Raw genomic sequence first — 12,193 nt, 5'->3', positions numbered from 1 at the left:
TTGTATGCAAACTAAATACCCAATTCCTACATGTGCATTGTTTGTTTACATCTGTTTTGCGTTGTGTGGAGAATCCTGCGTGTAATGCTTCCAACTACAGCTGATGTGGGATGTATGTTGAACAGTCATAGAGTGCCTGCTCAGATATTCCACAGAAGAGAAAGCCTGGTGACCTAACAATTTAGAATTTATTTCTTTCTTCCAAGAAGAGAAACATAACTGTCTTTAGCACGCTTTATTATGAATTAGGTTTACTGAATTAACCTTGCATGGGCTGCAAAAGCTGTTCTCCTAGTGGAACCTCTCCATACTGTCCTCTTCATATCCGCCTGACACCACTATGTTCTCTGGCTTCACTCCAGGCCTGGCACCTTCCCTGTTCCTGAGATAGATTCTTTTAGAGCTCAGGAACAAGAATGTAAAATTTTATATTTTTTCTTTTTGCAGGTGAATCGTTTTGAGCAGTTTAACATTAACTATGCAAATGAGAAACTCCAGGAATATTTCAACAAACACATCTTCTCCTTGGAGCAGCTGGAGTACAACAGGTGACAAACAATGGGAGCAGGGCCCTGCTGCTTTCATGGGTAGTAGGAGGGAGGGGACATCATTCCTCCTGTGCTGCTCAGTCCCTACCACTGAAGCAGGAAAGACAGCTGGGCTGTAGTACAACCCTGACCACATATGTGTCTTGTAAAGCATTGTCCATGTCCTTTGCCAGCCTAAGTCACTTGTCTCCAGGAAAAGGCATTCTCTATTATAGTGTTTAGAAACTCCAGATTTCCTCCTGTCTCTCAGCTGAATGGAAAGTTCCTGGGCTTTAACCCATTGGAGTACATGGTCACTGGGCATATTACTGACTTGGGTAACGATTTACCTATGACAGTGGTGGTGTAATGCAGATGGAATCTTGGTGTGCAAGAAGTCAATTCCCCAAAAGATAGACAGAGCTATCTGACAGCTCTTTCTTTCCTAGTATAGATTCCTATACTGTGAAAAGGACTCTTCTCTTCAGCAAGATTTACATCAGGCTGTTTCCTGAGCTTGGGGCCTTCTGCACAGCTTTTTCCTCTTCTGTGGGCTTCATATTGGATTGTATTTTGCGAAGTACCTGTGATGTTCTAGAGTATTTCTGCTTCTAGAGAAGGCTGCTAGACAAATACTTCAGTTGTTGCTCTGAAACAGAAGCCTTTATGTTTGTGAATGAGGGAATTGAATAGGGTCAGTGAGGGCAAATGAGAGCAGCCTTGTAAAGGGAGACAGTTCAATAGGCAATTCATTTAATTCTAAAGATTACAAAATTGCAAGGCTATTTATGCGCTCACTTCTCAGGCCAGTTCCACCATTGCAGGAATCTTGTATTAAAAATGGCACCATCATGACAAATTATTCTTTCCTGATGGTTGCGTAGAAGTTTAAATACTGTGGCTGAACTTTGGAAGGAATGAGAGGATTTTTTTATTGATTACTTATAAAATTATTCTAAGGCAATGTACTTAAAGCTCATTTTTCACCATATAAACTCTGCTTCCTCAGGCTTAATAAGTAGATTCATGCATCTCATTTTGATGCTTTGAACCTTAAAGTATGAAGCCTGGGCATTTGGAGGCAACAGCTCCACTATCTTCAAAATGTTAGTCTCCACCTGAAAGGTGTCTGTATCAGAATGTCAGTAAATAGCTTCACTCATAACCTCTAGTCTTTCTTTTATTCTTAAGAGTTATCCTAGGATACCCTGCATTCTGAAAACAGACATATCCTTTATTTGGGGAGTATAAGAAGATGGGTAAGGGTGAAAAACACATTCAGCAGATTTACAGAATGTCACTGGCGATTTTCAAAGCACATTATTGTACTGCTGTACCTACATCAGCTCCTGTTCTGAAAGATACAGGCCCACCCTGTAGGTTCCCTGCATGTCAGGCCAAAGCTTATCTGTGTCATAATCCTCAAAACTCTCCCTGAAAACTCTCTCCAGTCTCTTCTCCTGGTGGATCTGTGAACTGTGGTTCAGTCTTCTGATAGATGTCCTTCAGGCCTGCTTTCCAGGTTGGTGGGTCAGCAGCTGACTCCTGAAGCTGTGTAGCAAACTGTCCATCATCACCACTGTGTGGGCGGATGCTTATCCCTCCAGAAAGAGCACAGTCCCAAAATTCACGTGAAATTTGCTCAATGGCTATAACAAAAGCATCCGCTTAAGTCACTGGTATGGATAAGAAAGCCCGTCTCTTATTTCCTTCTCCTTGTGTTAGCGGAGCATTTTGTCCCCTATTCTTTTTCCTCAGCCATGGCAAAGCCTAATTCCTGCAAATCACCTTGAGTCCTGGGACAGCTGCCAGGCTCAGTTACTTCTGCTCTCCTACACCCCAGGACACTGGATCTTCCATTTCATAACTTCGTTGTGTTTGTTCTTTACTATCAGGGAAGGGATAAACTGGGAAGCCATTGACTGGATGGATAATGCAGAGTGCCTGGACCTTATTGAGAAGGTAAGTAGTTACCTGTGATAGTTTCTAGGGATCGATGGGGACTGCTGACTGTCTTGAGATCTTCCCTGACATTTCCTGGTTTTAAAAGCAGATAGTTGCTTAGATCCTCTTCCCATAGTGACCTGGCAAAAGTATGAGTTGTTGTACCCGTAGTCCCGGCTCAAGAAAGCAGATCTTGGCTTATTGTTGAGGGCAGGCTTAGGAAGGGTGTCATAGTTTTAGACGAGGATTAGCATTCAAGTAAAACTCTAATGTGTTTTTTTTATAAATAATCTCCACTTATGTTCTGCTTGCTGAATGCATTAACTGTCCAGAATTCTGCTTTCAGTCTGAGTTTTGCTGGGTATAACTCAAGGGTTATTGCTCAATGGACTGTTCAAATCTCCAGTTCTTGGCTTGGTGCTGTGTAGTTAAAGCTTTTGCTGACTGTAAAAGCCTGTCTCTTGTTTTGCTGTAGAAACTAGGTCTACTGGCTTTGGTGAATGAAGAGAGTCGATTCCCCAAAGGCACAGACAACACCCTTCTGGAAAAACTTCACAGCCAGCATATGGTAAGTAAGAAAATAACCTGGCAGGCAAATGATCAGTATGTTAGCCCCATCAGCATTTCAAAACCTAAAGTGAAGGTTTTGTTGATGTAAAATATGTGCTTTATGCAGGAAATTTAAAATGCTTTAGGCCCGAACCTGCAAGTGTTTAATAAAGCTGCACTGAACAACAGTAATATGTAAAGCAACCTGAGAATGGTCTCCTGTGCACATAGAGAAGAGGGAGTGTGCATTCCACAGGCTGTGGGCAGAGGAGGTTTGAATTTGCAGCATGGGATGGAATCAGGTTCTGCTGGTCTGCGACGGGACACGAGGCAGCACCCCAGGCACAGGATGTGGCTGCACAGTGTGTGTGGGTTTCTCCTGCCAGCTGACTCACAGCAGTCTGCTCCAGAGCATGTCAAATCTGTCTCCTGGGGCTGGGGACGGCTTTTGCCTCATGACTTTTAATGAAAGCTCTCTTATTGTTCCTAATTAATTAAATTCTTTCATCCCCTTTCTTGTGTTCAGGACATAGTAGTGGAACGGCTTTTTCATGCAGGTCAGAAAGCTATCCTGGGGACACAGAAACCCCACTGAGATCACTGTAGCAATCCCATACCATGTCTCTGGTACAGCCAACACTTTGTTCTAAATAGTAAATAGACTGAAAACAAAGCAAATTAAAGCCTGTAGCATGGACTTATGGAATAATTAACTTCTTTAGTAAGAACATTGTCAGAAAATATATTTTGTAGTCTTCTAATTCAGGCTTCATTCAAGCCTGAAAACATACAAATCTGTGTCCTTTATTTGAATTTTTTTAAATTTACATAGATGCAGATAGTCTCATTTTTCCATATTTGCATTGTAACTCTGCTAGTAATAATATTCATGACTTCAAATTAGAAGCAATAGCAATGACTTTTGGTTGGCTACTTACAGCTTTGAGGAAACATTTACTTTCTTTAGGCTTAAATCAAGGCCTTCAATTTTGTCCGCTGTGGCTTTGCCTTGGCTTGTAGGTCAAGAAATGTGAAAATGCTTGATTTGTCTTTTTTTTTTTTTCTTTAAATTGCTGTTGGTATTTCTTAATATAGAACTAATGAATATTTTTAATGTATCACTTGTTATGAATTTTCTTTCTCAACTGTCCCAAACTCTTCAGTTTGTCTCCAAATGGAGACGTTGCAAAGTTCCTCTTTCCTTCTGCTGTTAATTTCTGAATTTGTCTACATATTTTTTTCTCTATTCTTTTCTGAGATAAATAATCAGACCAGAATGCAGTTCCCTTGGTAAGAAGGTACCTGTGGTTTATTGTACAGCAGCATGAGACTGCCAGTATTATTTTGCATTCCTTTATGCCCCACTACATTTTGGTTGCTATTTTGGTGATTTCTGTGCATTAAGTAGCCTTTTCATTAAGCTGTTCATAGTGTCACCTCTGTCTGCTTTGAGGCAATAGCAGTTAACATGGAACCCTAGGAAGCTTGCAAGGGATGGAAGAAGCTGAGTTATAAGTGCAGGGAAGAACAGTGGAGAGTACTTTGAGATTTGCATTTGCTGAAGGCAAAAGCATTTTTTTTTACCAGTTAAAATCTGTAGTGCTGGCTGGAAGAGCATTGGAAGACATCCAGCCAGCATTGCTGGGAAGCCTGAGGAGAACAAGCCCTCTTCTCTATTTTCTGTGGAATGCTGTAGTCTTAAGGAAGAAAAAGCATGAAGGTGGGAATTAGGAGAATATGACCTCTGAAACAACTGGAGAGAGGAGCAATAGGGAAGACAGAAGAAGGAATCAAAGGTGTTATAAGCATGGGTGAAATATAAGGTCTTGGTAGAGAGGGGGATGCCAGTCCACATGAGAGATCCAGTAGCAGTCATGTTTGGAGTGGAAGACAGGGAAGTTTGTGGTTGGAAAAAGATGACTGTATGGGGAGAAGGGAAGAGCAACAAAATGGGATCAGTGTGAAAATAAAAAAAAAAAAAAAAAAAAAAATTCAGTAGCACTAACAAAACATCAGCATCAGAAGATGTCCACTTGCTAAATACTGCTAAAACATCTTGAAGATGAAAGAGTTGAATTACAAACAGCATCATGCAACATCTTACTTAAAATTCTCTTAGTACTTTTGTCTGAGAAGGTGGGGAATTATGTTAATTTTTAGAAAGCATTGTAGGAAACTATAGGCCTATAGTTCTGTGTGTAAATTCACAGGATGTAAATGGTCAGTTAGCTCAGTGACAGGAGGCCTGTGAGACACTGTGCCAAGCACTGAGGTTTTCTGCTGACTCACAGGGCAAGGCTGGTCTGAGAGGGGCCTCATGAGACTGATTGTGTTGTAAAGTGAAAATAAAAAGCAGCATAGATAAATGTAAAATGCTGTGCCTGAAGGAAAACAGTCTCAACTTCACCTTTGAAATTATGGCCCCTGAACTGACTGCTGTTCTTCAGAAGTGAGGCCCAGACACAGGCTGTGATGGAGTTCCATAGAAATACCAGCACAGGGCTCAGCAGTAATAAAAATCCCCCAAAGAAGTAGTAAAAGCTCCCAGGAAACTAGCAGTAAAAGCAGAAAACATTGTTATGGCATTGTATAGTCTGTAGATCACCTTCATTTTGAACCATGTACACCATGGGGCCCCTCCACTCAAGCTGGGCTTCTGTCAGAACTGCTAAACAGCAGGTCTGGGACAGCTTCAGTGCTGCAGAAAACTGCATCAAAGGGACCTGCAGTGTGGAGACAAGATGACTTGGGTGAGTGTGATGGGTTTAAAAGTCACATGGCGTGTAGAAGATTAATGGCACTAATGGAAGCCAGGCTTAAATCCAAGTTCACTATGTATTTGGTTGAGAGCTCCCAGTGAAAGGACACTCCAGGTGCAAGAAGTCTGCATGGGTTCACTTGTGGAATGAGCAAGTATTTCAAAGAGAAATCTATTTGGGGTTACTAGTTAGGCAGGCCTCATAGAAATAGTTTGAGGGAATAGTAGAATGAAAGTATTATTTACTCACTTTGTTTGTACTCTACCCTACATAGTCAATGCTAGAGGCAGAATACTTAGCTGGATAGATTGTTGGTCTAGAGCAGCATGACTGCTCTTAAATAGTTAAATTGGTTTTCACAGAACAGAGAAAGGAGGGGGAAATGAGAGAGAAAAACGAGAAAGGAAAACTGAATACTGAATGTAGGGAAAGAAAGGTGCAAGGAAAGATAAAATATAGAGGAAGACAGGAAATTGCTAAGTTATTTCCTTTGATGAAGAAAAGGTGTGGAGGTGTTATGCAAAGCTGCCATATTCCCTGCATCCTGATCCTATGTCCTGCACCACATGGTTTGTGTGGAGCTCAGTCTCCTCAGGTGTCAGACACACAAGAATTAACATTTCATCCATGGCATGCCTCTGCAGCCTTGATTCTGCAAGCCCTTGCTCACATGAGAAATGCCTTGAAGGGCTGGATATTTCCATCTTAAATTTGAGTAACATATTTGTAATGTAGCTGCAGATAGCTGCAGCAGATGTGGTCGGGCTCTGCAAGAGCAAAGGTCCTTGCCCATCCCAGCCTTCTCATAGTCATAGCAGAGTTCCTGACTGACTACTTATTCTTGTACCAGCGTTATAAGACAGCTTATTTTTATTTCATTTCAGAGCAATCCCTACTATGTAAAGCCTCGGGTGACAGACCATCAGTTTGGCATAAGGCATTATGCAGGGGAGGTAGGTGTTCATGATGTGTTTGTGAGATGCTTGGTATATTCTGGACTTGAGGTCCTCAGTTCTAGATTCCAAAAACCGAGAATGTCTCTGAGCCATGTGTTTCCACACAGTTGATGTCCCATACCAGAACACAGTGAATACAATGGGCTTAAATAGCTTGTCCCTCCCTAGTACTATATTCTCCAACTTGGATGTTTGAGTTTCTCAGGTAACTTTTTGTTTGGAGGATAAACCCCTTTCTTCTGTTACTCATGTTGTCTTTTCTTAGACATTCACAAACAAACAAAACTCAAAAGTCACAAGGAACATTTGACTTTTGAGGAGGAGGAGGAAAGGCCGAATACCTATTGCAAAAAGGTTCCCAAGCCTTCAAGGTTAAACGTTGCTCTTTGTTGTGAAGCTGTGAAGCGATATGAAGTAGATGAAGGTGTGTCAAGGGAGGACACCTGCACATTAAAGAAGGGCTAGCCTCCTCCCAGAATAATCTGCCGAGCACTTGTTGTTGGGAGGTTGGGGCACTGGGTGGCCATTCTCTTCACTTTCCTGAAGTGAATTGCTTACCTCACACCTTGCAGAGGATTTCCCCAGAGACCCTCTCCTGCCAGGCAAATCTTTGCAGCTGTTTTACTTGGCTCTTGTTTTTGAGGGTTTTTTTGTGGGGTGGTGTTTTTTTTTTTTTTTTTTTTTTTTTTTTTTTTTTTTTTTAATTGATGGCTGAAAGCCACTTTCTTGCCAGTAACTGCAGAACTCTGTAGCTCTTTGACCCCAGAAATTCAGATCTTGGCGCATGCCTGCAGTGTTACTGTGTAGCTCTGCTGGAGGCCTTGTACACTGGCATGTAAATGTGGAAGGACTTAATGATCTGTAGGGCACTGCTCTAGTGGCTGTGTCTGTGTTGCAGGTGCTGTATGATGTGAGGGGTTTTCTGGAGAAGAACAGAGACACCTTTCGTGATGACATTTTAAACATGCTGAAGGACAGCAGGTATGCTTGTCAGGAGGCCACATCTGTTGGGTGGAACTTAGCTGCATTCATGTAATAAACCAGACCAAGGAAAGCAGTTGCTTTTGCCAGAGCATCAGGCAACATTCTTAATCATTCTTCTCTTTGTGCTGAAGGGTCCTGATAGAAGAAAGAAGAGCTGGGGAAGTCAAACGAGGCACAGATTTAATCAGGACTCATGTTGTCCCAGTTTTAAAAAGAGCTTTAAGAGCATGACAGATGTCCCTCCAGGCAATCTGGGTTTTTCCCTTCTCCTTTGCCTTTCCCCTTTGCCTTTCCCCTTCCCCTTCCCTTCTCCCTTTCCTTTTCCTTCTTTGCCTTACCTCCCTATACCAGCAATAGCAAAGTTTTCCCTGAATGAGTCAATGGTCTTTGCCGTGCTGTCAGTTGCCAGCCTTTGTGCAGAGGGTGCTTGTTTTCCAGCATGCTTGTTAGTGGAAATCATCTGTCCTTATCCTGAGCCAGACTGAGCTGTTTCTGTGGGACTAGGCATGGACTCTAATGGTATATCCCAGTCCTGCAACATGATCTTAGAGAAATTAGCTAATTTTGATCTTGAGCAAGGTCTGGGAAAGAAGTGGGGTCTAGTAGGAGGGAGGCATTTAATAACACAGAGGATCCTACAAGTCTTTGAGCAGCAGCTCTACCATGTGCCTCTTGCCACAGTCCATGTATTGCCTTGGAGCTCCAGCCTGATGAGACTGTTTCAGAACTGTGTCTTCTCTGAAGCTGCTGCAGAGTGTGCACTGAGAAGCTTTGAAACAACCTGAGGGAGCTGAGACTATGAGCTGCTCATAGTTGTCTTACTTGGACAGTGGCACCTGAGGAACATTTTACATAAGGCTTGAGGCCAGAATTGTGGTTGTTATTGTCCAGCATAATAAAAGGACTCAGGCTTTTTCAACATACCAGAAGGGAAGTTTGGCCAGAAGCAGGCATAACAATAAACTGGCACAAGCAGCTCTGAAGAACTTCGTGCAGCTTTGTAGGAACCAGCACCAATGTCTCAGTAGTGGCAAAATGGTGGAAGATTCCCCAGAACTGACCTACATGGAAGGTAGCTCTGGAACTCCTCTGGACACAGAAGAGCTGGGCTTCCAATTTTGTGATCATGTCATGGGGGCTAATCATGAGAGCTAGTTTGGGAGGCATGACAGCACCAGTCCAGCTGGGATACCTTCAGGGTAGTTCTGCCTGGGGGCATACGCTTACTCAAGGGAGGTGTCCCTTGAGTACTCCCTCCTTGCTCAAGGAAGGTGTCCTAGCCAGTGCAGAATGGAGATTTTCCTTTGTGTATGGAGATTTTCCTTTCCTTTCCTGCTTGAAAGTGTGAAATGGGGCTTCTGGCTTTGCAGCTGAGTGTGGCATACAGGGCAGCCCACGGGACCTAGGCAGCCACATGGGAAGTATTAATTTCCTCACTGAAGTGCCCAGCTGAACTGCTTCCTGCAGCTGCTCTGGCACAGCAGGTATAAAAATGAGGTGTTTCACAATGGGACAGGGCAGTAGCTGACAGTAAGAACCATCTTCTCACAGGTGGTAGGTATCTTGCATCTTTAATTCTTTTCTTCTCCCTCAGGCTGGACTTCATCTATGACCTTTTTGAAAGAGTCTGCAGTCGTTGCAGTGAAGAGACACTGAAGATGGGCACCCAGAGGCGCAGACCGACTGTCAGTTCCCAGTTCAGGGTATGATGTTTTCCAAGAGAGCAGCAGGCTTCTGGGGAGGAGCAGATGGGTAAAGCAAGGCCTGCAGCCAAGAGGAGTCATTCATCCTTGTTTTGTGTCCAGCACTGAAAATGTGGAGGAATGTTGCAGTGCTAAAAAAAGACAGTGCCACGGCCCCAAGGATTTCTGTCTGGTATAAAATATGAGATGATAAGACTGAGCAGGGTGGCAGAGGAAAAGAATACTTTGCTAAGTATATGAGGTTCTTGAGGTTCTTTGATCTTTCATATTGGTTTGGTGTTTTAGCTAAGTGTCTCTGTCCTTTTAGGCCATATTTTTACAACTGTAGTGACAATTCCAATAAAACCTTATTAGGAGGACCTTGCAAGTATGAATCTCACACACTTAGATTGTCTGCAGATCTTCTGTTCATTTCACTGGATTTTTTCCCCCTGTATTTAAAGTTTGAGAGACTTGTAAAATTAACTCACAAAAGCTATACAGCTCCAAGAATAAGGATGGCCATATAAATAGCCTTAAGAGCAAACAGTGGGTGTGTTTGGACAGGAAGGAATCTCATGGGTTATTGCAATTTGGTAGGCACAGTCAAAGAACATTAGGACTGGAAGGGCTGCATGAAGACGTTATTGCATCAAATGCAGCCCCTTTCCCTTGTGTGGTGACTGATCCTTTGGGTCTCTCTTGCTGGTCTTTAGGATTCTCTCCATTCCCTGATGGCCACGCTTAGTACTTCCAACCCATTTTTCATCCGCTGCATCAAACCAAATACAGAAAAGGTAAGTCTGTCTCCCAGCCATATGTGTGCATGTGACACAGGCCTGCATGGGCATGCCCTTGCACAAATGCCTAGCAGGTGCCTCAAACTGAGAGTAAGAGCAGTTCCTCCCCACCTTCCTTTTTCATTCTATATTCTCATGTTATTTTACAGTTAAGAAAAAAGACACTCTCCTCCTGGTAATCAGATGGAAAGACTGCATGCTGAATATGAAATTATATAGCCATTCCCACCTCTTTCAGTGCTTAAGAAACCTGAAGAATTAACCAGGCTTGTGCAGAGTCCAGAGCTGTGGTAGAAGAAGCAATCAGTCTTGTTTATGGTGCCTGTAGAGCAGTCTGTTCTGGAATGAATGGATGCATCATGAGCAAGTCACAGTGCTTAGGGACAGGCTGGCTCTTGCTTGTCCTGTGAGCTGTGGTGGGAGGGCATGCTGCTGGCTAGATTGGGTACGGAGCTCTGAACTGATCCTTTTTCTTTGTGTGCTTTGAAACCTTGAATGATATGGCAGGGGACAGGCTGCTGGGGGGATTTATGCCAGAAAAGAGTTCTGTAGTTTGTCTCCAGTTTAACTGAGAGACAGCAAAGAGATCTGAGTCAGGGTTCTGCACTCTGTATGTGTTAAGACACTGTATCCTTGCTTTCCTGCCATAGTCCAACTGTGAGTGCAGTCTGCAAACTGTTATTTTTTTTCTTCCAGAATCAGCCCAGTTCCCTTTTGTCCCTTATTCTGCACTATGCAGTTTTGTGAGGTTGCTTTCCCCTTGACCCAAACTTCCCCCTTTTTACCTGGCATACCCAAATATGCAGGGCTGGCTTTCTGCAGTGAAAGAGATGCACAGCCTGTGACTGCCTCGCTTATTTGGTTTGATTCTGGATCATTATTTAGGCGCCGAACCTCTTTAATCCAGATGTGGTGCTAAACCAGCTCCGGTACTCAGGGATGCTGGAGACAGTGAAGGTTCGCAGAGCAGGTTTCCCTGTACGGCGCCTTTTCCAGGACTTTCTCAGCAGGTAATTGCTGTCATTGTATTGTATGCTGGAACAGCCCCAAACTATAGAATTCTATATGACTGTTCCCTCTTTAACTGCTTCTTCTAGTATGGATCATCTGTGGGATGTTTTTCTAACCATGTCCTTAATGCTCATATCATACATAGACTGATCTGGGAGGCCTTTTGGAGACTTGCCTTTAGGCTAAAAGTCAGAATGGAAAAATAGCCAGATGGTCTTTGGTCTTTTTTTTTTTTTTTTTTTTTTTTTTTTTTTTTTTTTTTTTTTTTTTTTTTTTTTTTTCTCTTGGTAGCTTTGCCACAGATTTCCTAGTGTGATGCTGTGAAATCCAGCTGGTCATAATATGTAAAAGGAAAATACCATGCTTAAAACTTTAAGGCAGCTGAAGAAAATTCTAATGGACAGTATAGTTGATGATTAATATTGGAAGGAGTGATTATTTCTTTTAATGAGCTACATCAAAAGGATTTTTTTGAAGTTTAAGGCTAGAAGGGACGCTGAACATTGCTTCCTTTGTCTCTTGGAGCACTAAATGCCACCCCTATACTGAACAAAATAACTTGTGTCTGATGAAAGCACATGCTTCAAAAAGACAGTTGTTCTTTACTGAAAAATTCTGTTGAGTTTGTATTCTTTAAGTGGGATTGCAACAATAATTACCAGTGTGGTAGGAACAGATAAAGGTTGGGGGATGGAAATTTCCAAATTGGAAGGCAAACATGAAGAAGGAAGGTCCCAGAGGAAGAAGGACTAATGGGAGGAGGATAATTAGAGTTAAAAGATTGGGAAGAAAGAGGGAGGGGGCAGTTACTGTCATCTGTAATCTGATGAGATTCTGTTTTGTTCTTAGGTACAAGATGCTTGTGAAGGGGCCAAGCCTCTCAGACAACAGCAAAGCTGTATGTGCAGGTTTTCTTCAGACCTATGACAGCAGCAAGAAGGAATGGCAGTTGGGTAAAACCAAGGTACTTCATCAGTGTGG

The 12,193-nt window shown here is 42.7% G+C and overlaps 1 protein-coding gene across 1 annotated transcript in view; it reads left to right on the top strand.

Moving 5' to 3' along the window:
- Positions 1-12,193, top strand: part of LOC136363562 (unconventional myosin-X-like) — a 121,093-nt gene that overhangs the window by 70,738 nt on the left and 38,162 nt on the right. The window contains exons 29-37 of the mRNA XM_066322904.1: positions 448-548; positions 2,423-2,489; positions 2,947-3,039; positions 6,664-6,732; positions 7,634-7,716; positions 9,314-9,422; positions 10,118-10,198; positions 11,087-11,211; positions 12,062-12,176. Coding sequence (XP_066179001.1) covers positions 448-548; positions 2,423-2,489; positions 2,947-3,039; positions 6,664-6,732; positions 7,634-7,716; positions 9,314-9,422; positions 10,118-10,198; positions 11,087-11,211; positions 12,062-12,176 — 843 coding nt within the window. The remainder of the gene's footprint in view (positions 1-447; positions 549-2,422; positions 2,490-2,946; positions 3,040-6,663; positions 6,733-7,633; positions 7,717-9,313; positions 9,423-10,117; positions 10,199-11,086; positions 11,212-12,061; positions 12,177-12,193) is intronic.

This window comes from Sylvia atricapilla, chromosome 7, assembly GCF_009819655.1.
Source record: "Sylvia atricapilla isolate bSylAtr1 chromosome 7, bSylAtr1.pri, whole genome shotgun sequence".
Lineage (NCBI taxonomy): Eukaryota > Metazoa > Chordata > Aves > Passeriformes > Sylviidae > Sylvia > Sylvia atricapilla.
The sequence above is the reverse complement of the archived record's forward strand: the minus strand, read 5'-3'. Positions and strand labels throughout refer to the sequence as shown.